We start from the raw sequence: 22154 nt of genomic DNA, 5'->3' as shown, positions 1-22154 counted from the left end.
CCGAAGGTACTCATCTGAAAAATGAGAACAAAGTGATTGTTCCTGTTCTCTTTCTTAAGTCACTTCAAATGCAGGCGGAGGAGCGCAGCCTCACTGTCCTGGAGGACGAGGAGGTGAGCAGGTAGGCTCTGCGCTCGGTCGACATGGCTGAAACACACACACACACACACACACACACACACACACACACACACATGCATTCAGACAGACAGACCATGAGTGAGGGAAAGACTGAGAGTGACACTGGTGGCACTGGCTGAGGAGATGCTTCCATACCTGATCTTCATCAGGTCTCTCACTGCTGCAGGTGACCTCTGGCCCGCCAGTCGCTTTAAAAAAAAAAAAAAAAAGAATAAATATTGCTTAAATAATTGCTTATATGATGCATAGTACTTTTTACAGCATATGAAATGTTATATATGCTGTATAAAATATAAAAATATAAAATATTGCAATGCATTTGCCTGATGTCATGTAGATTCTACCCAGCATTCTTCAGTTGATCTTGTTGGCAGTCCAACCATTTCTATTTGTATTTGTAATGTAATACATCCTTTTCTTTTTAATTATGGTATGATGTTTCAATAGTCATAACAGCGCCTATTACAAAATAATAGCAACAACAACAATAATAATCTGTTCTACAATAATAATTTAATGTAGTACATTCATAAGATGAAAATGCAATATACAAATGCTATATAACAATAAAAAAAATGCATTTTTTAATATAATATATTTCAATTGGCAACGGAAAAGCAGAAATATGTGGTTGTGTTAATTTTCAGCACCCAATTCACAGCAGATGAGGTTTCCATATCTGGTTGTAGGTGAGCAAAGTTCTGCAGTTACCCGTCACCTTCCTCATTTACCTTTCTGTCTCTCATTCCACAACAAAGCAAAGTTACGAAATTGCAGCACACAGGTGACTCTTACAAAGGCTCTTTTGTACATTTTGTTCCTTTGTAATGAAAATGTTCCCAAATGCAGTGTGAACACACGAATGAGAGAAAAAAAAAAAACAGAAGTGCAGATCTTCTCATCACAGCAAACAGGGAGGGAGGGAGAGAAGCGAAAAGTGAGGTGAATCTCTCTACGTTCGCTTCCTGTTTTGGGAGGATTGGGTACCTGATTTCCCCTCCTCTGGTTGGGCCACAGGGAGAACCGAGAAAGCGGTCCCACTGCGATTCATACCAATCAAACGCGAAAACGTCACGTGGACTGGTGCTCATGTGCCCTGTCCTGTCTTTCACAAGTAGGGTCCAGGACACCTCCTGAGCGAAGATCTGACGTCCATGTCAGTGTCCGTCAGAACTCTTCCCTCTCCGCGTCAACGGCACCAACCAGGATGGACAAGGCGAAATCTCCGGCAGGGTCTCCCAAACCCGAAAAGAGAGACGGCGCCGGCCCAAAAGCCACGTTCGTCCTCCCTCTGTCCCCTCTTCCCGCTTCACCTCCAAACTACCTGCCAGAGATGATCGACCTCAGCCAGCTGCAGCTGCACCGGACCCTGGCCAGGTACAAGTTCCCCGTCCACGTGGAGCACGAGATGGTGAAGCCCACGCCCCTGTGGCCCTCGCCAGCTCTCCTAATGCACCCTCCTCCGCCGCCACCCTTCTTCCCTCCTCTACCCTCCAGCCTCTTCCCCTTCCCTCTCTTCTTGCCCGGTCCGGTCATGCACCTGTCTCCGAACCCTCTGTACCAGAGCGAAGGGCTCCGGTTCCCCCGCGGAGGCGCGGGGGACGTCACCGGCTCCACGGGGACCAAGGGAGGCCTGAGCGTCGCCGAGAAGCTCAACGTCCACATCGACGACAGCTACCTGGTGGACGTAGGCGACAACCAGCGCCGCTGGCAGTGCCGCATGTGCGACAAGTCGTACACCTCCAAGTACAACCTGGTGACGCACGTCCTGGGCCACAGCGGCATCAAGCCGCACGGCTGTCCGCTGTGCGGCAAGCTCTTCAAGCAGCTGAGCCACCTCCACACGCACATGCTGACCCACCAGGGCTCGCGGCCGCACAAGTGCCACGTGTGCCACAAGGCCTTCACGCAGACCAGCCACCTGAAGCGGCACATGATGCAGCACAGCGACGTCAAGCCGTACAGCTGCGGCGTGTGCGGCCGCGGCTTCGCCTACCCCAGCGAGCTGCGGGCCCACGAGGCCAAGCACGGGCGGGGCCAGGACAACGTCTGCGTGGAGTGCGGCCTGGACTTCCCCACGCTGGCCCAGCTGAAGAGGCACCTGGCGGGACACCGCGGGCCCGTGCAGTACAGCTGCGGCGAGTGCCAGAAGAGCTTCCAGTACCCGAGTCAGCTGCAGAACCACATGATGAAGCACAAGGACATCCGGCCGTTCATCTGCAGCGAGTGCGGCATGGAGTTCGTGCAGTCACACCACCTCAAGCAGCATGTGCTCACGCACAAGGTAAAACCGGCCTTCTCGTGGACGAGGAGCGTAGAGCGGCGCGAGAATAAATACTAGGAATTCTTCAGGAAGCAAGATATTTCCAGGAGAACATTTTGACCATTATGACCTGGTGAAGGGTTAATTATCGAGTTATAATGTTGTAAAAGCTTCTTCTTCTTCTTCTTCTTCTTCTCTGGCCTTCTGCAGGGTGTGAAGGAGCACAAGTGTCGGATATGTGGACGCGAGTTCACCCTGCTGGCCAACATGAAGCGTCACGTGCTGATCCACACCAACGTCCGGGCCTACCAGTGCCACCTGTGCTTCAAGAGCTTTGTGCAGAAGCAGACCCTCAAGGCCCACATGATTGTCCACTCCGAGATCAAGCCCTACAAATGCAAGGTGAGGCACCTGCTGCTCTGCATATATGCAGCCTATAATCTGGAAGTGGAAGTGAAGTGACTTGTCATTGTGATACACAGCAGCACAGCACATGGTGCACACAGCAGCACGAAATGTGTCCTCTGCATTTAACCCACCACCCTTGGTGAGCAGTGGGCGGCCATGACAGGCATCTGGGGAGCAGTGTGTGGGGACGGTGCTTTGCTCAGTGGCACCTCACCGGCAACCTTCTGATGACGGGCTCGCTTCCTTAACCGCTAGGCCACCGCTGGCCCCACTGCCACCACGCGCAGTGTGTCTGGTCGAAAGAGTCGGACCAAACTCCACACGTTCCTTAAATGCTGCTGTTGAGCTGGAGATCGTTGCACGAGACGTCCGGGTCCCAGCAAGGTACACAACTCAATTCCAAAAAAACGAAAAATAAATCGCCCCTCTCCGCCCCTCTACGTAACCTGCGGATGTTTATTGATCTGAGTGATCTCTACGAATTTTCTTCCCCAGCGGCCGTCGCCGCATAAATGAAATTCCAGAATGCGGCTAAACAGGGCGTGTGCTACCACTAAACAAGGTGTAGGATGTTTTGGAATTTCTGTGACCTTGGAACAGCAAAATAAGGTGTGTGTGTGTGTGGGGGGGGGTTGGGCGGGGGCAGACATGATGAGCAGATAGCCGGAGGACTTTTTTTTGGCACCGATCGTCTTCTCGTCCATAGGAAGGATATCACTGCGAAACAACAAAAAAAAAAAAAAAACGCGGCCTGCGCAACAATGGCCACGCCGTCCCCTGAGAACGGGTCCCCCCCCCCCCGCAAATAGATTTCATCTCACTTTTCCCTTGTGCTTCAGAGCCCCTTCCTGTTTTCTCACGGTCCGTTCGGACAGTTTACAGTCCCTCTCTCCTCCGAAGGAAAGGAACACCCTAATAAAAAAGAATGCAGAGGAAGGACAGCTCCCTGCTCCGCTCGGGCCTGTCTGCGGCGCGCTTCCTCTCCCTTCTCTCCCTCGCGCTCTCCCTCGCTCTCTGTCTCGAGGAAAGCCGCGGCCGTTCGTGATTGCGTCCGCCTCTCGGCGCTCGGCGTCTTCGCGTGGCGGCGGAGGTCAAGAGGTCCGCGCGCAGACTGTGCGCAGAGAGACATAAATTTAATCAGGCTGCCCAGTGGGTCGTGTTGGATAGCACTGAACCCCCCCCCCAAAAAAAAACAGCTTTACACCCTTGAAGAAGAGGCAAGTGTGAGTGCATCCAAATGATGAAAATATGACTATGAAATTATGTAATTATGATTATGGTAATTCTGACTTCTGAAAGTGTGTGTGATGATTCCTTATTTTCCAAATATCTCCATTCTATAACCAAGTCTATTCCATCATCAGAAAGTTAAATAATTGAATGTAATTGCTATCATATTTAGTAACACGACTAATAATAATGGCAAAAAATTTACTAGTAATAGTACAGTCATTTTCTGTTTTAAAAAAAGTTATTAAATGAAATTAATGTACTCATGAGACAAAAAGTCATAAAATTACAATAATAATTCTGAAGTTACTTACAGCACAGCAACTGAGCCCCCAGTGGTTAAACAATTATACAGATAAGCAATCTTTTTTGGTAATTATACTACTACTACTAATAATAATAATTATTATTATTGTTATTAATAGAATCTAAACACCAATGCATGCACCAGCCATGCTCTCAGTTTCAAGCCTTCCGTCACCCTTCCCTTGGTTAAGAGCATATTAAAGGTACTGTTCATCCAAAATCCTCAAATTACCATTTGAGCACGTCCTACCCTGGACAAGGGCCTGGGAGTAGGCAATGACAGCAAGGATGCAGAAGAACATCAGATGTTCATTTCACCGTTTCCAGTTTTCCTCAATTCCCAGCGCTGACCACTTGATTTCCATGAAACCGTGGGAAGTGAGGGAAGGCTTTCCAGGTTTGGCTGTACTCCAGTGAGGTGGTAGTTGACTCTCTCTCTCTCTCTCTCTCTCCCTCTCGATATATCTCTGTCTGTGTTTACCAGCTTTGTGGGAAAGAATTCAACCGAATGCACAACCTGATGGGCCACATGCATCTGCACTCTGACAGCAGGCCGTTCAAGTGCCTCTACTGCCCCAGCAAGTTCACCCTCAAGGGCAACCTCACACGGCACATGAAGGTCAAGCATGGCATCATGGACCAGGGTCTTGATTCTCGAGGTAAGGGCTGTTCACCCACTTTTCATGTAGCTAGGGTCTGTACTATCCTTTTCCAACCAATTTACATGCTTCTCATGTAGCTTTTTCATTGATAAAATGTTGAAAATCCCAACAATGAGCATGGGCGTGGCCTTATGACCCTCCCTCTGACCTGAGAACGTGATATGTCAGGTCACTTAAAACATTCAGTAACTGAGTTTTGCCTTTCTTGAATATTTTGTGGTACAGTGTTGAGACGACGTGGGAGACTCTGTTTCTCCACCCGGCTGGGTATGTACAGGGCCTTCAGCCAGGACAAGCCCTTTGACCTTTCCCAGAAGACTCATCCCACACCCCGTCTGTTCCATTCAGATGGGGAGAGTGGGCGGGGCAGCTCGTGTCAAGAGGAGGATGAGGACAGTCCATCAAGGCTTAGCCTGGAGGAGCAGCAGCCAGAAGCTGAAGACCACCTGGAGGAATTAAAGGAAGAGCCTCTGAACGAAGGCCTGGAGGAACCAGTGGAAGCCATGGAGGCTGATGATGCAGATGAGGAGGATGCAGGAGCTGAAGCTGAAGCTGCACTGTATGATGTGAATAGAAAAACGGAAAAGCTGTTACGATAAACAGGAGCTTTCCAGTGTCCAGTTTTAGGAATTCAAGAAGAATGAACTTATCCATGTACGTTGAGGGAGGACGTCAGGATTAGCAAACAAGCTGTGAATGGAGGTGTCGTTTTCCAATTTTTTTTGTGAGATATTCTCCAATTGCATAAAAGCATGAAACAGTTTTCTGAAGGTCTTTTGAAACAAAGTTACATGAATGTTTGACAATTCTATTTTAATATGAATAATACAGCTGACTAAATATAATTTTTTTACCCTCATCCTTGACATTTTATATCATTTTTAATGAATTTTTCTTTTTCAAAATTCAGGTGTTCATGATTTATAACTGGCAGAACACATACTGTAGATATGTTTAACAGCTTCCGCAGCTCAACATGAGTAAATAATGACAATAACAATCAGTATTTATGAAACAATAAATGTGATTTCATGTACTCCCGCTGCCAGTTGTGTTTTTTCAATCACTTTAAGCAGTTGTCCTCCATAGTCTTTAATCTGTGTCGAGAACGGTTCTGCGCCGAAGGTCTGGCCTGCAGTGGCTCTTTGATGAATGGGTATAGGTGAGAGGGGGACTCCCCGTTTGTCATAGCTTGTGTCCTTTGCCCTTTGATGTCGTTAAAAAATGATAAGGCTCTACACTCAGACCTGGGATTTGACTTGGAGAGACAACTGTGCACTTCCTGCTTCCTACCATGGTTTGTGTGTGGTCATGTGATTGCATGGCTATTAGAAATGGCATTTATAATGTATGCAATTAATGGTTTAAAAAAGTAACATGTTGAGTGTTGCCCAATGTGACGAAGTAAGAGTAAAAATGTAGGGAACGAGGCTCTGGTCTGGTCGAAAGACTCACCTCATTTGCCAGGCGGAGAGGAAGTGAAGAAGAAAAGCTCTCCCCTCACTTCCCAGAAGAGCCGATCAAACGGGCCCGGAGCAGACCCACTCCGCGGGGGTCCTGGATGCACCCCAGCCCGTGTCCATGTAACTCTTCATTGTTGGATGTTTATTTGGGTTCAGGAAGGACGGAGGATTTTTCAATACAATAAATCATAGTCAAAATATAGAACTTTGAACCACAGGAACACTCAAGAAAGCTATATTCAGTCATACAAATATAGCCAGCGTTGGTGCACAAAAAAAAAAACGATCTATCTGATTACAGAGAACTTGTACGCGGGTGCTTTACAATTCTAAAAAATAATTAGCAATAGTAAACATATACGGGTATACAGAATAACGTGCAGCAAATAAGTCTATATTCTGTTCATTTGGATCATTGCATTTGGCTTATATCCCAACTACAGGACAAAATAAGATGATCTTTTATTAGTTCCACAAGCGAGGTACTTCTGGGACAATAGTCTGAAAGTTGAGTCCTGGCAACTGGACTTTCTTTCTTTAATTTAGAGACGTTTCATCCTGCATCCAGAACTTTGTCAATCTGTGGAGGCAGAATGAAACGTCTCTACATTAAAGATAGAAAGTCCAGTTGCCAGGACTCAACTTTCACACAAATTTACCTGGATGACTGAGAATCTTCACAGACATGTTTTGGGACAATAGGTGTGGTACCTGGGCCTTAATACAGTTATTAACCCTTTATTAACTCACACTAACAACTGGAAACCAATGTAATGTTTTATATATGAGTAAGAACTCCTACAAATCAGACACACATCAGACAACTGAAGGAGATGCTGTTATTTGTTTTCCTCTCTAAAAGCCACTGATTCCATGTCTCCATGTGGTTAATGGAACACAATAACTAATTTATATATATATTAGTGGTGGGCCGTTATCGGCGTTAACGTGCTGCGTTAACGTGAGACTCTTATCGGGCGATAAAAAAAAATATCGCCGTTAATCTATTCACAAAGTTGGGTTGGGAGCTGGGTCTATACTATGCAAGCTATTGTACCGGAGTTAAATGGTTACACTAGATTTATAAGTATATTTCTTCTTTCTTGTGTCTTTTACTTTCTTAAGTCCTAAAGACTTTTATTTTGTTTTTGAGACCTGGTTCAGGTCTCTTGGACACATGGTGTGAGCTGTGAGAGGTGCGTGGGGTTTGTGTGCAAAAAGTTATTTCTTTAATTTTAATTCATGTACATATTAGGAATATTTTGCATGTGTGTTATTTTGTGAAAAAAATTTTATGTTCTTTTAATACTGTATATTGTAGAGAGAGGTGCAGAAAGACGCGATGTTCTGATGCGATGTGCTGACGCAACCTTGCTTTTTGTACAGAATACACTTTGCACAGAAAATCTCTTGGGTGTCAGCTCATCATTTGTGAAACGAAATCAAAAAGTTACACAACGCAGAAGAAGAACCACTACACTATGATGACTTTCACCTTGATATTTTAGCGCGGAAGTATACCTAGCCGAATTGCACTGTAGGGGGCGAGAACGAGTCTTCGAACTGTGAAATTACCACATCAAACGTGACGTGGTAACATGGATGCAGCTATTTAACTGAATAAACAGTTGGTAAACACAAGTACATCTTATTGAACATAATTTATTTTCATCACCAATTATCATAGTAGAACAGCTTTCTCAAGCAGTTTGTGATGCATTTTGGAAACAGGAGATGAGCCCCTGGTCTAATGCGCCACCTGGCTTGAGAAACCCGTTCTCAAAGACTTACTTTTAGTCATTATTTGGGTAGCGCACATATTCTGAATGCCTTCGGCAGAATTCATATGAACCATTTTAATCTAGATTAATCTAGATTAATGTTTTCTTACTCTAGATTAATCTAGATTAATTCCAAGATTACAGTGAGATTAATCTAGATTACGAAAATTAATCTATGCCCACCTCTAATATATCTTTATGAACAAGACTTTAAAATAAAAATACAAGGCCATGTGTGTGTGTGTGTGTGTGTGTGTGTGTGTGTATGTATGTATATATATGTGTATATATATAGAAACATATAAACATGTGTGTGTCTTGTCCATAAAGACCAGAAAAAAACAAGGTGAAAACAAGGCCCTGGCTCTTCTCCATTTCTGCAAGTTCATTTCTCCGTTCGCAGCCCCTGAACCTGCAGTGTGGCAGTAAAGAGGAAGTCCTGACGTCCCTGCCTACTCTGGTCCTCACCTCAGCACTTCACTCCAGAGGTTGAAAAACACAAGCACTGGAAGTGAAACTGGGTGGACGCACCGGAGCTTCTGTAAAAAGGCCCTTTTACAGGAAAAGGTGAGATGCGGCGAAGGTGAAAACCCCCCTGACGAGTCCGGCTTCTTTTCTGTCTGAAAACGGCCCACTTCTGCTTCTCCACAGGTTTCGTGTTACCTTGTCATGGCCCAGTGGACGATGCACAGATCAAATCCCACAAATCAAATCAAATTCAATAGCCAACAATATAAATAAATAATAAAATTAATGCTTTAATCCTCGCAATGATTTAATTGCTGAGCAAAATGTATGATCACAATGAATGCAGCATAGGATGAAAATGACATGTATGAAAGGTGGATCTGAACAGTGAAGATCAATTCAGTTGAACTATTGAGAAGACCTGTATACATACATATGTATGTACAGTGGAGGAAATAATTATTTGTCCCCTCGCTGATTTTGTAAGTTTGTCCAATGACGAAGAAATGAAAAGTCTCAGAACAGTATCATTTTAATGGTAGGTTTATTTTAACAGTGATGGATAGCACATCAAAAGGAAAATTGAAAAAATAACTTATTCAAACTGATTTCATTGAGTGAAATAAGTATTTGAACCCCTAACAACCATTAAGAGTTCTGGCTCCCACAGAGTGGTTAGACACGCCTACTCAACTAGTCACCCTCATTAATGACACCTGTCTTAACTAGTCACCTGTATAAAAGACACCTGTCCACAGAATCAATCAATCAGGCAGACTCCAAACTCTCCAACATGGGAAAGACCAAAGAGCTGTCCAAGGATGTCAGAGACAGAATTGTAGACCTGCACAAGGCTGGAATGGGATACAAAACCATTAGCAAGAAGCTGGGAGAGAAAGTGACAACTGTTGCTGCAATTGTTCGAAAATGGAAGGAGCACAAAATGAGCATCAATTGACCTCGGTCTGGGGCTCCACGCAAAATCTCACCTCGTGGGGTCTCAATGATTCTGAGAAAGGTGAGAAATCATCCTAGAACTACACGGGCCTCAATGACCTCAAAGTAGCTGGGACCACAGTCACCAAGAAAGCCATTGGAAACACATTACACCGCAATGGATTAAAATCCTGCAGTGCTCGCAAGGTCCCCCTGCTCAAGAAGGCACATGTGCAGGCCTGTGAACAATGAAGTTTGCCAATGAACACCTGAATGATTCAGACAGTGACTGGGAGAAGGTGCTGTGGTCAGATGAGACCAAATTTGAGCTCTTTGGCATTAACTCAACTCGCCGTGTTTGAAGGAAGAAAAATGCTGCCTATGACCCCCCAAAACACAGTCCCCACTGTCAAGCATGGAGGTGGAAACATTTTGCTTTGGGGGTGTTTTTCTGCTAAGGGCACAGGACAACTTCACCGCATCAACGGGAAAATGGACGGAGCCATGTATCATAAAATCCTGACCGACAACCTCCTTCCCTCTGCCAGGAAATAGAAAATGGGTCGTGGATGGGTTCTCTGGCAACAAAGGAGTGGCTCAAGAAGCACATTAAGGTCATGGAGTGGCCTAGTCAGTCTCCTGACCTTAATCCAATAGAAAACCTATGGAGGAGGCTCAAAGCTCAAAGTTGCACAGAGACAGCCTTGAAACCTTAGTGATTTAGAGATGATCTGCAAAGAGGAGTGGACCAAAATTCCTCCTAAAACGTGTGCAAACTTGATCACTACAAGAAACGTTTGACCTCTGCGCTTGCAAACAAGGGTTTTGCAACTAAGTATTAAGTCTTTTTTTGTTAGAGGGTTCAAATACTTATTTCACTCAATGAAATGCAAATCAGTCTCTATCTTTTATTTAAAGTTATTTTTTCAATTTTCCTTTTGATGTGCTATCTGTCACTGTTAAAATAAACCTACCATTAAAATGATACTGTTCTGAGACTTTTCATTTCTTCGTCATTCAGCGAGGGGTCAAATAATTATTTCCTCCACTGTATGTATACATATGTGTATACACACTAAACTAAACTATACTAACTAAAACTAAAACGTTTTAAAATGAGCAGAAATGCGCAACAAAAGAGGGACATACAATATATTTTACAGTCTTTACGGTCTTGGGGCCTTATTGATTTCATATGTCCAAAATTCTGCACAACACATCATGACTTTATATTACTTCCTTGAACACAATAGGCAATCAGGAACAATTCTAGGTAAGACCAGCTATTCTTTCTATAAATTACACCCATGGCAGTAGGTGTGGCAAAATGGTTTTTTTTTTTGCCGTTTTAACAGACTAAGTAAGGCTATTCAGCAGATTGACAAATAAAAATTAATCAAACTTTTTTTTACACTGTACCTTCCATGCTCTGCCTTATGAACAGAAAAACTCATTCATAAAAATAGCACGATTTGCGGCTGTTTACAGTGCATGCACCCCCACCTCTGCACTCTGACACATCGCAAGATATTTTGTCCCCCGAGCTCGGACGTGCGCTGTGCTTCGGCGAGGATGTTGTCTACTGGAGCTCTGGCTGAAAGTGTTTCTTCTGGTTTTCACCGAGGCGCTTCCTCTTCTGACTGAATGTATACCACACAGTTCCTCTGCATTCGCCTACTGTAAGGGTCTCATCAGGATGTTTTTTTTTTTTTATTTATCTCTTTACATCCTCAAAAGACAGACCTGGCAGTCCAGCCTCGCAGTCTATTCAGAAATGTAATTCAAACCGTATTTCTTTGAGAACCTAAAATAACATATAAAGCAAGATCATCAGAGTCTCCCTCAGCCCCACCCCCATAAATGTTTGGAGATTTTACATTTACGGCATTTATCAGACGCCCTTATCCAGAGCAACTTACAATCAGTAGTTACAGGGACAGTCCCCCCCTGGAGACACTGAGGATTAAGTGTCTTGCTCAGGAAGACAATGGTAGTAAGTGGGATTTGAACCTGGATCTTCTGGTTCATAGGCGAGTGTGTTACCTGCTAGGCTACTACTACCCAGTATTGCTGACAATCTTTCTGTACTCAGTGGTAACACAACAATTCTTTGCCTGAACAGGGACTTGAACCCTGGAGATTATGCCACATGTGGGCAGTGGTGGCCTAGCGGTTAATGAAGCGGACCCGTCATCAGAAAGTTGCCTCTTCAAATAGCGAACTGAGCCACTGCCACTGAGGTCCCCTTGATGCTCCCCGGGCGCCTTTCATGGCTGTCCAGTGCTCACTAAGGTTATGGGTCAAATGTTCCACAATGACAATTACATACAGGGCAGTGTTGGCCTAGTGGTTAAGGAAGCGGCCCTGTAATCAGAAGGTTGCCGGTTCGAATCCTGATCTGCCAAAGTGCCACTGAGCAAAAGCTCCGTCCCCCACACACTGCTACCCGGGCGACTGTCATGGCTGCCCACTGCTAACCAAGGGTGATGATTAAAAGCAGAGGACACGTTTCGTTGTGCTGTGTATCACAATGACAATCACTTCACTTCTATATCTTAAAATAACCAGTGTGCAACAGTGCCCTCTTGTGTCCACTGATTTTCACTGTTCTTAAAGCCAGTCCCATTTCGCACCCTGCAGGAGACAGATAACTTGAAGCACATTTTACACAGTGCCCTAGTATTTACATATATGTTCAACCTACCGCATTAACTCAGTCCATTTCAACTAATAGTGAACGGGGGAGCTTTAATCACTCTTTATTTTCCCGGCAGAAAAAAAGACGCGCGGCTGCAACCATCGGGCTCCTAAGCCGTTCGGCTCCCCCCGAGCTTTGGTACAGTCCAAAGATGGCCGCCTCCATCATGCAACGCTGCCTGTCGCCTGTCAAAGTCGCGTCGAAACGTGACCGCGTCCTTTTCCTCGGTAATTATTCTGCCGCCGTTTTAATCCGCATGAGAGCCGACGGCGGTGCGTCGCGCTTCTTCTACGCGTTAAAGAAACGCTGCTTCGTCCTGCGACGTGTTGCCGGGCGCGTCCGTTAGCCGAATGCTAGCTGGTGTTGCGTGGGTGAATAATAACTCGCTCTTTAATGTTCTCGTTGCTTGCGTGTTCAGCTCGGAGATGCTTGCTGTCCGCCGCCTACACAGACGCCAGAATATGGGAGCAGAGGCGACCAGACCCGCAGAACCTCGGTGAGCGAACGCTTCTGATCAGATCATATTCGGCCACCGGCACGGAGGTCATTGTAATCGTGGTTTAAATAGCGATTTAAAAGTGGTGGTGACTGTGGATGTTGCCCGCAGCCGAGCTGGCGTCTCAGATGGACAGGTGCTACGACAGGAAGTTCCCGGTCAGCTCCTTGAGCGTCGCCAGGGTGAGAGAAGATACCTCATTTTTTAAAGAACTTTATTTGTCCCCGAGGGGCAATTTAGGAGGCACAGTGGAGCAGCTCACGTATAAAACTTGTTACAGTAGACACAACAAATGACACACAATACAAATTTCCTGTCTGAAAGTTGAGTCATGGCAACTGGACTGTCTTTCTTTAATGAATGAAACATCTTGACATTAAACAAAGAAAGTCCAGTTGCCGTGACTCAACTGTCAGACAAATTCACTTCCTTACCTGCCTGGCCGTCCACATCCCACTGTTTTTGTCTATTTTACCTTTGTATACATACAGTAAAGTAATGCACATTTATTGTTTAGCCAGTTGTACTTAAGTAAGATCCAACACTGGCAATAGACTGGCACGAACACATTTATTTTTACCATTTGCACCTTTCTGCATTTTTCAACACTGCTCCTGTAACACGTTACAACCTAACTTAACTAAAAATGCCAGCCATTGGATCCCTGCCTTTGTATTTTTGTAATATGTATGTGTGTGGATACCATGTGTCTGTGAGGCTACTGAACACCTTCGGGATAAATTTAGGCGGTTCGGCCCTCGTCTGTCCAATCTGTGCTTGAGATGTGTTGGAGGAACAAACCTATTCCAAATCTGTTGCTAATACTTTTTCCAGTTTGTAGATAACATAACATCAAGGGAGGAAATTGACCAGGCTGAATATTACTTGTATAAGTAAGTAATTTTTTTTTTTCTCCTTTGGTTTTGATCCATGGTGAAAAATGTGCAGAGGACACCTTGTTTTGGACCTTGCAGGTTTCGCCACAGCCCAAACTGCTGGTACCTCAGAGACTGGACAGTCCACGGGTGGGTGCGCCAGTGTCTGAAATACGGAGGCAAAGACAAAGCAGTCCATACGCTGAAGAATAAGGTAGGCCCCTCCTCTTCCAAGTGCACACACACGTCTCTAGTGCACTATTAAATATTCACATGAGATATGCGGTACTGTACTACGAAATACTGCACTTGTGTTGACCAACAATTTTGATCTCCAGGTACAATATGGCATATTTCCAGATGATTTTACTTTAAATTTGTTGATTGACACTTTTCTAAAGGAAAAGAACTACAAAGGTGAGCGACAGTTTAGTATGCCCATGTTTTTTTTTTTTTTTTTATTTCCTGATTCATGTTGGACGTGTAAATGTGTTGAAAAGTGTAAAACGTGTCCGTAGAAGCCTGTTCCGTTGTGGAAGAGGCGATGTTGCAGGAGGCCTTCGATCGGCCGACAACGCAGATCCTCTCGCTCTACGCTCTGAGTAAATACCTGGCCGCCAAGCCCGAGCTGTCTGTGAGTAGCAGCCGCTACTGTACCGATTGTTGCTTATATAACGCATTACGTCGTGTAAGCATTATAGACAGTGCTGTAAATCAGAGGCCGTTTGCGCACTCATTGACTTAAAAAAAAAAAAAAAAAAAAAATCTTTGATAAATGTTTGAAATGTGTTTCCCTGCCACGCTAGCTAAGTCGGCACCTGGTCAGCATGGGCGCGGCGCGATTCTGCCCGCGCGACGGCCCCGTGTTCCGCGCAGCTCTTTTTAAGGTATGGAATGTGATGTGCTTCTCCCCGCGCGCAGTGGCAGGAGCAGAGGAGCGTTGGGGCATCGCTGTACTTGGCAGGACTCGGGCGGCAGGACCCCGTGGGCCTGAGCGCGCAGTCGATGGGCTGTGCTATGCTGGGTAGGCAGAATTCCGCCCGCGGAGTAGAATACTTACAAACTCCCTCTGATGGCACGTTCAGATAACGCAATGACACTAATTACAAATGTAATGAATATTTAAGGTTGATTAAGGTCTCGCCAATGTGTCTCGCCTGGATAGGGAAGATAGAGATGTCCAGAGGAATCCATGCCGTGTTCCGGCAGATGCCGCTGATGTGGACACACGGCTACCTGGGACGCTCCTTGGCTGCCATGGAGAAGGTTTCTGCAGGAGCTGGAGATGTCAAACTGTCCAAAGATGTTGTGAGTATTTTTCGTGCGGCATGGATTCAGTTCAGCACTTCAGTGGTGGTCTAGCGGATAAACTGGAAGGCTGCTGGTTCAAGTCCCGACCCGCCACGGTGCCGCTGAGGTCCCCTTGATCGAAGCACTGTCCCCACACACTGCCCACTGCTCAACTAGGGTGATGGTTAAATTCAGAGGACACGTTTCGTTGTGTCAGCATGTGCTGTGCTTGCTGTGCATCACAATGACAATCACATCACATTAATATTAAATGGTGCCGTTGCTCATTTAAATTCTTAAAGGGCCAGTGTGTGCAGGTTTTTCAGGCTTTTCCAGTCGGTTATCAGTAGCGATTTAAGTACGAATTCACGCGTAGTCGGAACAAACTTGGGCCGGCGCCTGGTTTCACTGGAATTCTACAGACAGTTCACATCATCATTTAAGAGAATTTTTTTTTTCTTTCTGCTTAAAGCAAACATATTTGTTTCAGGTTTGTCTGTGCTATGTCTCCGCTTGTCCTGTCTAGCCCGCATACTGCTGTGAGTTCAGCGGTTGTCATCAGCGTCCACAAATTTACTTAAGCTATTTCAAACATAGGGGTCAGACTCGCTTTGCCTTACATGTGGCTGAAATATAAAGAACATTGAACTTTTGAAGACCGGCGCAAGCAACAGCAATTAAATCCGTTTATTCAAGTTTCTCAAGTGTAAAAAATATTGTGAGCACGTAATAATCAAACCTGAATGAATGGAATAAATTTTCACAAACACGTCTAGCTTGTTTTTTTGTTTTTTTAATATTTTGTAGTGCAAGAAAGCTCAGGTGTATTTTCAGCACATACTTTTGATGATGTCGTGGACTAGTGACGAGGCTCCAGTTCTTGGCACGCACAGAACATCCCCCGGTATTCCGGTTTATTTTCAGTGATTCTCATGCCATCCATTAGCCGTCCACATGCACTGGCTTTAGCTCTGGCAGAGGGGTCACAAGTTCAGCCCCCAGGAGAGTAATGTGATTTGGGGGTAGTCTGGTGGACCTGGGAAACGACAGTTGGTCAGCAAGGCAGGCTGGAGCAATTTCCCGTCAATTGGTCCGCATGTCTTCCACCGCTGTGCCAATTTCTGATATAAGAAATAAATACAGCTTACTTCTACACTGTTTCTGCGTTTTTTTTTTTGGCTCTTTTTCAAATGGCTCTTTACACATGACTGCTTTACTATCAGTCAGCGTAATATGATATATGAAAACGCGAGATCATTTAATTAAAACCTAATGTCATTTTAGTTCATTAAAACCAGAAATAACTGTTATTTCCCGGAGGCAGATTATCGCTTGATGTTTGCCAGTAGACATTTGGCAATGCAATATTCTGCCGTATCCTAGCTACATATGGATAATGTTTGGCAAGTGAGCTGGTACCTCGAAATGCAGAGTCACGTGTCCAGTTTGTGAGGAATACTTCATGTTTTTTAGGAACGAGAGCTCAATGTCTCCGGTGCGGAACAGGTATTTCTATCCTAAAGTTTTTGAAAAGCGCTTGACATTTACAACGCAAAGGTTGACTAATCAGCAGGCCTGCCATGTAGGTTGCTTGACCTTTCCTAGACACTTCTTAATGTCTGTGTGTGTGTGTGCTTCAGCTGGATGTGTTTGAGGCAGTCCTTCAGGACCTCTCCTCCAGCACCTCATCAGATACCCATGAAGAGGGCCAGGGCTCTGAGAGTGACACTGTTGGGTCGACTCTTACTGAGGAGGATGAGCAGGAGAGAAGCAAACTGCCTGAGTATGCAAAGAGGTTCAAGGTAGTTTCTTTCTTCTAATTATGGACATAGACATTGGAAAAATATGGGCAACACATACATAGCAAATGAAAGCTGTTGGTCTGCTCTTTGTACTGGTGAAAGCATATGAATAAATTCTTAATCATTTTATTTAACTAAATATGAAATATGTTCACCATGCAAGCTGTCATCCAGTTCTTTAAGGAAAGTTTTAAAAAAGCAGTCAGCACTCAGACCAGAATATGATCATTTTTGGTTTTTGCTCTCTTTGAAAGTTCACATAGTTCTCATGTTCATTTAGTCCAAAAAACAAGCTGGAAACTTTGCATGGGCATTCCAAAGAAATCTATAGGATTAAACGCAAACCTAAATAGAAATGCTAGAGAACGCATCATATACAAGCCTAAATACAAACATTTAGCTTTTTAATGAGCGGAATTCTAGAACCTATTTGTGCATGTTCAGAGAAAATATTTAACTACATTTCTATGAAATAAGTTTTAACATTATGCTGCAGGAACTGCTTTACATTATATAAATCCAATGATTTGTCCTTTAAATGTTCCATCTGTGAAAATTCCCCTGACTTTTTAGACCTGGCATAATCCAGTAATATTCTATGACTTAAGGCGAAAAACAGTTCTAGTTATGGTGACCGGTGGACAAGTCTCTGTTAACCTCAACCCTAGTTTTCACCAGCACTTTATGGCTTGACTGTTGGTAAGAAACCATAATTTCTTGTAAATAAGTGGTATTAAAGGAAGCTTGACCTGTCAACCTACGACAGCCAGTGTGATTCTGTGCCGTCCCGCTCTGGCTTTATCAGGAGCTGAGCAGCCGCCTCCAAACTGAAGGTAAAGTGGACCCAGCCGGTCTGGAAGCCCTTGCATCCGGGCTGGCGGAGGGGCAGCTGAAGGAGGCCGAGGGGCCCGACGTGGCCCAGTACGAGCAGAGGGTCCGTGACTGGGAAGATGAGCGAATGCAGCTGATCCAGCGGGAGAAGGAGAGCCGTGAGAAGGCGGAAGAGGAGCGTCAGGCCAGGAGTTTGGCCAAAGCCGTCGTTTAGGACCATTGTTGTCACGGAGACGTGCCGTGGCTGTGGACTCTCCCTGCGCCCCAAGCATCCTGCAAGATTCAGTGGACCCCCAAACCCACATCTGTTATGGTCCTGGAGAGACAAAGTAGTCAATAACTGCTGTCTTTTTTTTATTTTATTTCTGTAAATATGCAATAAAATGTTCCCTTATTGACTGATTTACATGCTGTGCTGTGGTCACTCCACTGAAATGGGCTTTTACTCATTGTCACAAGAGTCACTGTGGCATTCTTTTCTCACCCTTGCCATTCACTACACCTCTCAATGCATCCACATACTTCCCTTATCTGAACTTCAAAACAAAGGGCAGAAACAAGCCACCGTTGATCAGCATCTGTGCTGCAAACAAGAACAACGAAAAATGAAAAAAAATATTTTCAGAGTTATCAGACCACCAGATGTTCAGTGCTAGAAACCACTTGCATACAAAAGTGATTATGTTTTTGGAATTTGCAACAATAACCTATAGAAATGTTTCTTTGTGGGCATCAGTTTGACCACTTTTCCTAGATTGAATCCTATCTTGCACATATCTGCATGGGTCAAAAGTCACACTACTCACCATAATTTCCACCGGACTGTAGTTTATTCACACATCGTCCTTTTTGAATGCAAGATATTGTACTACAAAATGATTCATCTTGAAGAGCGGGAACATCTACTGGTCTTCAGCATTGACGGCCATTAGCTAAAATGTAAGTAATGGCTGCGGGGACCTTTTACAAAACCGCCTCGACTCAGTCTGAATTATTTAGTGTTTGCATCTGAATACATGTGAACGCAAAGCCTGGAACAAGCAAGAGCCATTCTTCTTCCTCACTCCCTGTTCTCCTGCTCTGTAGCATCGAAACGACTCCACTGGATAAAGTTTTACCCTGTCTGAGGGGTATAACGCCTTCATGGAATGCCTTAATGGAATACATTTGGAATAATGACAGGTGTTCAGAATACAAAAAAAGTATTTAGAATACCTTTTTAAAATACAAAATGCATCTAGATTACATGTGAGGTAAAAAAAATTATATACTTTTAAAGATTGCCTCCTGTTTGAACTGTAAGTATGGTTCTATGCTGCTAAGTAAGCGTTCTTCTGCTTCTAAGTAGTGCCCAAGAATTTCATGGAACAAACGCTCCCTGTTACATCCAATTAACTGGACATCCGTTTCTCTGAATAAAGCAATTATTATTCATTTTATTATTATTATTAATGTGAACTACTGTGCGCAGAGCACTCTTTTCAAACATTATTCGTTTCAAAGGCGCGTGGCTACAAAGGGATGCTAAGTGCCCTCCTTTATCGTCTGGAGGCTCAGATCCGGCTGCCCTTTCTGCTGGCCAGGTGTGCAAACACTCAAACCACTCAGGCAGGAGGGATGGGAAAATTGTTCAACACTTCTGTGATTGCCTAAACCCCGATCCTAAAGGTCACGGACTAAAAGAGGTCCATATACGGCCAAGTTGTGTTTTATTTTTTGTTTGTTCAGTTATTTTCCATCGTCCCACTATCTAACACCTTCTGGTTGCGCAGGTGAGCATTGAAGACGATTTGATGAATGGGCATAAACTCATGCAGAACAGTAAAACTACCATTTCAAGTTGTTACTTGGGATCTGAACCAAAATAAATTGGGACCAATTGTCCACACAAATTGCAATAAGTGAATCGTGATTAATCTCAGTATATATAAAAAAATATATTTATGCATAATATGTAAATGCATTTAAAAAAAAAAAACTTTTACATTTTTAATAAAACAAGCATCCTATTCACTTTTAATGGACATCATGCGTCACTGAATTGTTGGTCCGTTCCTTTGTGTTCAACTTTCCAAGTGCAGCTGAAGCACCAAATCGAATTTATTTACTTCCAAAAGTTGTCCACGAAAGGAAAACCTGTGGTACTGTGACGAGGTCGATGGCACCCCGAGCTCAGGGATGTTTGAGGTGAGTGGAGACCAGCCCGTCTGGTTCAACACACAAAAAGAGTTTCTGGGGCACAAACCAAAAGGTGTGTGAGAACCCTCAGTTAGCAGACGCCCTTTATCCAGAGCAACTTACAAGTTCAAGGGACAGTCCCCCCGGAGACACTCTTGCTGAGGGACAAAATGGCAGTAAGTGGGGTTTCAACCTGTGGGTTGTAGGGCAAGTTCAGCCCTACAACTCACTTTACATTATAATATTGCCCGGATTTAAATTTGAAGGGAGCTGATCCTTAGATTTCACACCTCCAGGAGGACTTACAGATCTTTTTAACATCTTGGTGACCGACACCTTCAGAGGTTGTGTGGATTCCACACTGTGTTGGTCACATTTAAGTGGGTAATGCAATACAATTCTCAGAAAAACATATGTTTTCGTAAAAGCCCCGGTCTGGAGGAAGGGCGGCATGAAATTGAATTTGGTCCTGGCAAGGACGTCATTACCCGTGGAAGTGACAGCGGAGTCAGTCCAGGCAGGAGATTAACGGCGTTTGTGTGGTGGAAGTGAATGAGTAACCCAGTGAAGGAACGGTCCTGGGCAGCTAACGAATCCAACACCCAGGTCCAGCAGGGCTGGAGACCACCACCATCCACAGCTCAGATGGCTCTTCTATAATGAAGGCTGGGCCTAAACGCTGTCGAAGTGCAGCTCTCAAGGAATGAGGCACCTGTGTAATGTCACAGGTGACCTGTGGGTGGAGCAGAATCTCTGGTAATTTGGGGTTCCCAAGGCCGTAGTTAGATAAATCAATGGTTCCATTTCGTTCATTGACTGTTGAAATGATAACAGAATTTATGGTTTTCTTGCAATTTACCACATCATGCAGAGAACCAAAACACTTTGCATCGAACTCGATATTCATGGGACACCGAGCCAACCAGATTAGTCGTGGAAACAGGGCACCGAGTGTTTAATCGACAAAAAATGTGTTTTCTCAAATGCCGATTTGTTCTGGTGAGAGATTCATTCTTGTTTTATTCTGTGACTGTGACACCTAGACTGAATTTTATAACTGTCTATAATAAAAAATAATTACGTCGGAGAGTTGTTTTATTATACCTCAGCTTTACTTTTAATTAATACACATTCAATTTATGTAAATATATCCTGGCTTCAGGAAGCATTTCAAGAAGCTTTAAGCCCTAGTCAATTCTCACTCACTCACTTTTCATAGCTTTTGTAGTCCAGCAAAGGGTTGGAACTTCTGAAGCCCATCCTGGGACACTGGTCACAGGACGGGATGCCAGCCCACCTCAGGACACACACACACACACACTCCATTCACCCACACACACACACAAGGGTGGTGGTGGCCTAGCGGTTAAGGAAGTGACCCCATAATCAGAAGGGTGGCGGTTCGAATCCCAATCCGCTGAGGTGCCACTGAGGTGCCACTGAGCAAAGCAGACGGTGCTCCCCAGGTGCCTGTCATGGCTGCCCACTGCTCACTCAGGGTGATGGGTTAAATGCAGAGGACAAATTTCACTGTGTCCTGTGCTGCCGTGTATCACATGTGACAATCACTTTCACCCATTCACTAAGCACCATCATGCGGCCCAAGGTCAAATTAATAGTACCAAGACACAGTTGGTACTATGAGGTCGCCATGAGGTCGGTCAGCTGATATTTAAAATTTATAAAATGTTCTGTGCCGGACAGGGCCAGACACGGTTTAAGCGCAGGGCCATTCTCAACACGGCAGTGCCAGTGACAGCAGCATTGATGGGATTTTTACACACACTGGTGCCACTGCTGGGCCGAGGGTGGAACCGATAGTCCGGAACCGGCCCACCGAGGGAGGTCTTTATCAAGGTGGGTGTTTCTTAATTGCAACTGTTCACAAAAGACGGAGAATCCTTGCTGTTCACGTGACTGGCGGAGGCTCCATCATCTCACGTGCACCAGCGTCCGACGGAGTTTTTTGGTTTCGCTTCTGTTCGTCTCTGTGCAGAACGTAAAAAAGGCTGGAAGGAGCAGCCATTCCCCACTTGGCCCGCGAGCAAACAAATGTGCCCTTACTTGCAGGTGTAACAGAAAGGCGTAATTGTGTTCATGTAGTCAAACTGGTTGTTACGGTTTTAAATAGAACAAGAAAAGAGCCTCCGGCAGTCCACCAGCGGGGCGGAGGACTGAAGACCTCGGCCGGGGTTTAAAAGAGAAAGAGAAGACGTCCCGTCCAAACTTTAGAGGCTTTACAGCGACGTGCGCTGCAGGCCCCGACCTGTGCGGGTTCTGCTTCTTCTAAAATGCATAATAATTAGGGGTGCACTACAACGTTCCG

The 22154-nt window shown here is 44.8% G+C and overlaps 2 protein-coding genes across 6 annotated transcripts; both read left to right on the top strand.

Moving 5' to 3' along the window:
• Positions 1-28: 28 nt before the first annotated feature.
• Positions 29-5996, top strand: znf366 (zinc finger protein 366). Of its 4 annotated transcripts, XM_028995178.1 has the most exons (6): positions 29-121; positions 1257-1518; positions 1639-2425; positions 2615-2806; positions 4833-5007; positions 5236-5996. In XM_028995178.1, exons 2-6 carry the CDS (start codon positions 1349-1351, stop codon positions 5607-5609), a joined length of 1698 nt encoding a protein of 565 aa, XP_028851011.1. In that variant the 5' UTR covers positions 29-121; positions 1257-1348; the 3' UTR covers positions 5610-5996. The 4 variants fall into 4 exon arrangements, with proteins under 4 accessions (XP_028851011.1, XP_028851007.1, XP_028851010.1 ...); XM_028995174.1 differs by having other exon boundaries at positions 1257-2425; XM_028995177.1 differs by having other exon boundaries at positions 53-121; positions 1260-2425.
• Positions 5997-12483: 6487 nt separating this feature from the next.
• Positions 12484-18056, top strand: mrps27 (mitochondrial ribosomal protein S27). Of its 2 annotated transcripts, XM_028996051.1 has the most exons (11): positions 12484-12583; positions 12775-12852; positions 12964-13034; positions 13687-13745; positions 13827-13941; positions 14066-14144; positions 14246-14361; positions 14649-14751; positions 14893-15035; positions 16658-16819; positions 17625-18056. In XM_028996051.1, exons 1-11 carry the CDS (start codon positions 12508-12510, stop codon positions 17862-17864), a joined length of 1242 nt encoding a protein of 413 aa, XP_028851884.1. In that variant the 5' UTR covers positions 12484-12507; the 3' UTR covers positions 17865-18056. The 2 variants fall into 2 exon arrangements, with proteins under 2 accessions (XP_028851884.1, XP_028851885.1); XM_028996052.1 differs by lacking the exon at positions 13687-13745 and having other exon boundaries at positions 13801-13941.
• Positions 18057-22154: the final 4098 nt, after the last annotated feature.

Source organism: Denticeps clupeoides, chromosome 11, assembly GCF_900700375.1.
Source record: "Denticeps clupeoides chromosome 11, fDenClu1.1, whole genome shotgun sequence".
NCBI lineage: Eukaryota > Metazoa > Chordata > Actinopteri > Clupeiformes > Denticipitidae > Denticeps > Denticeps clupeoides.
This window is presented reverse-complemented; position numbering and strand designations above follow the sequence as displayed.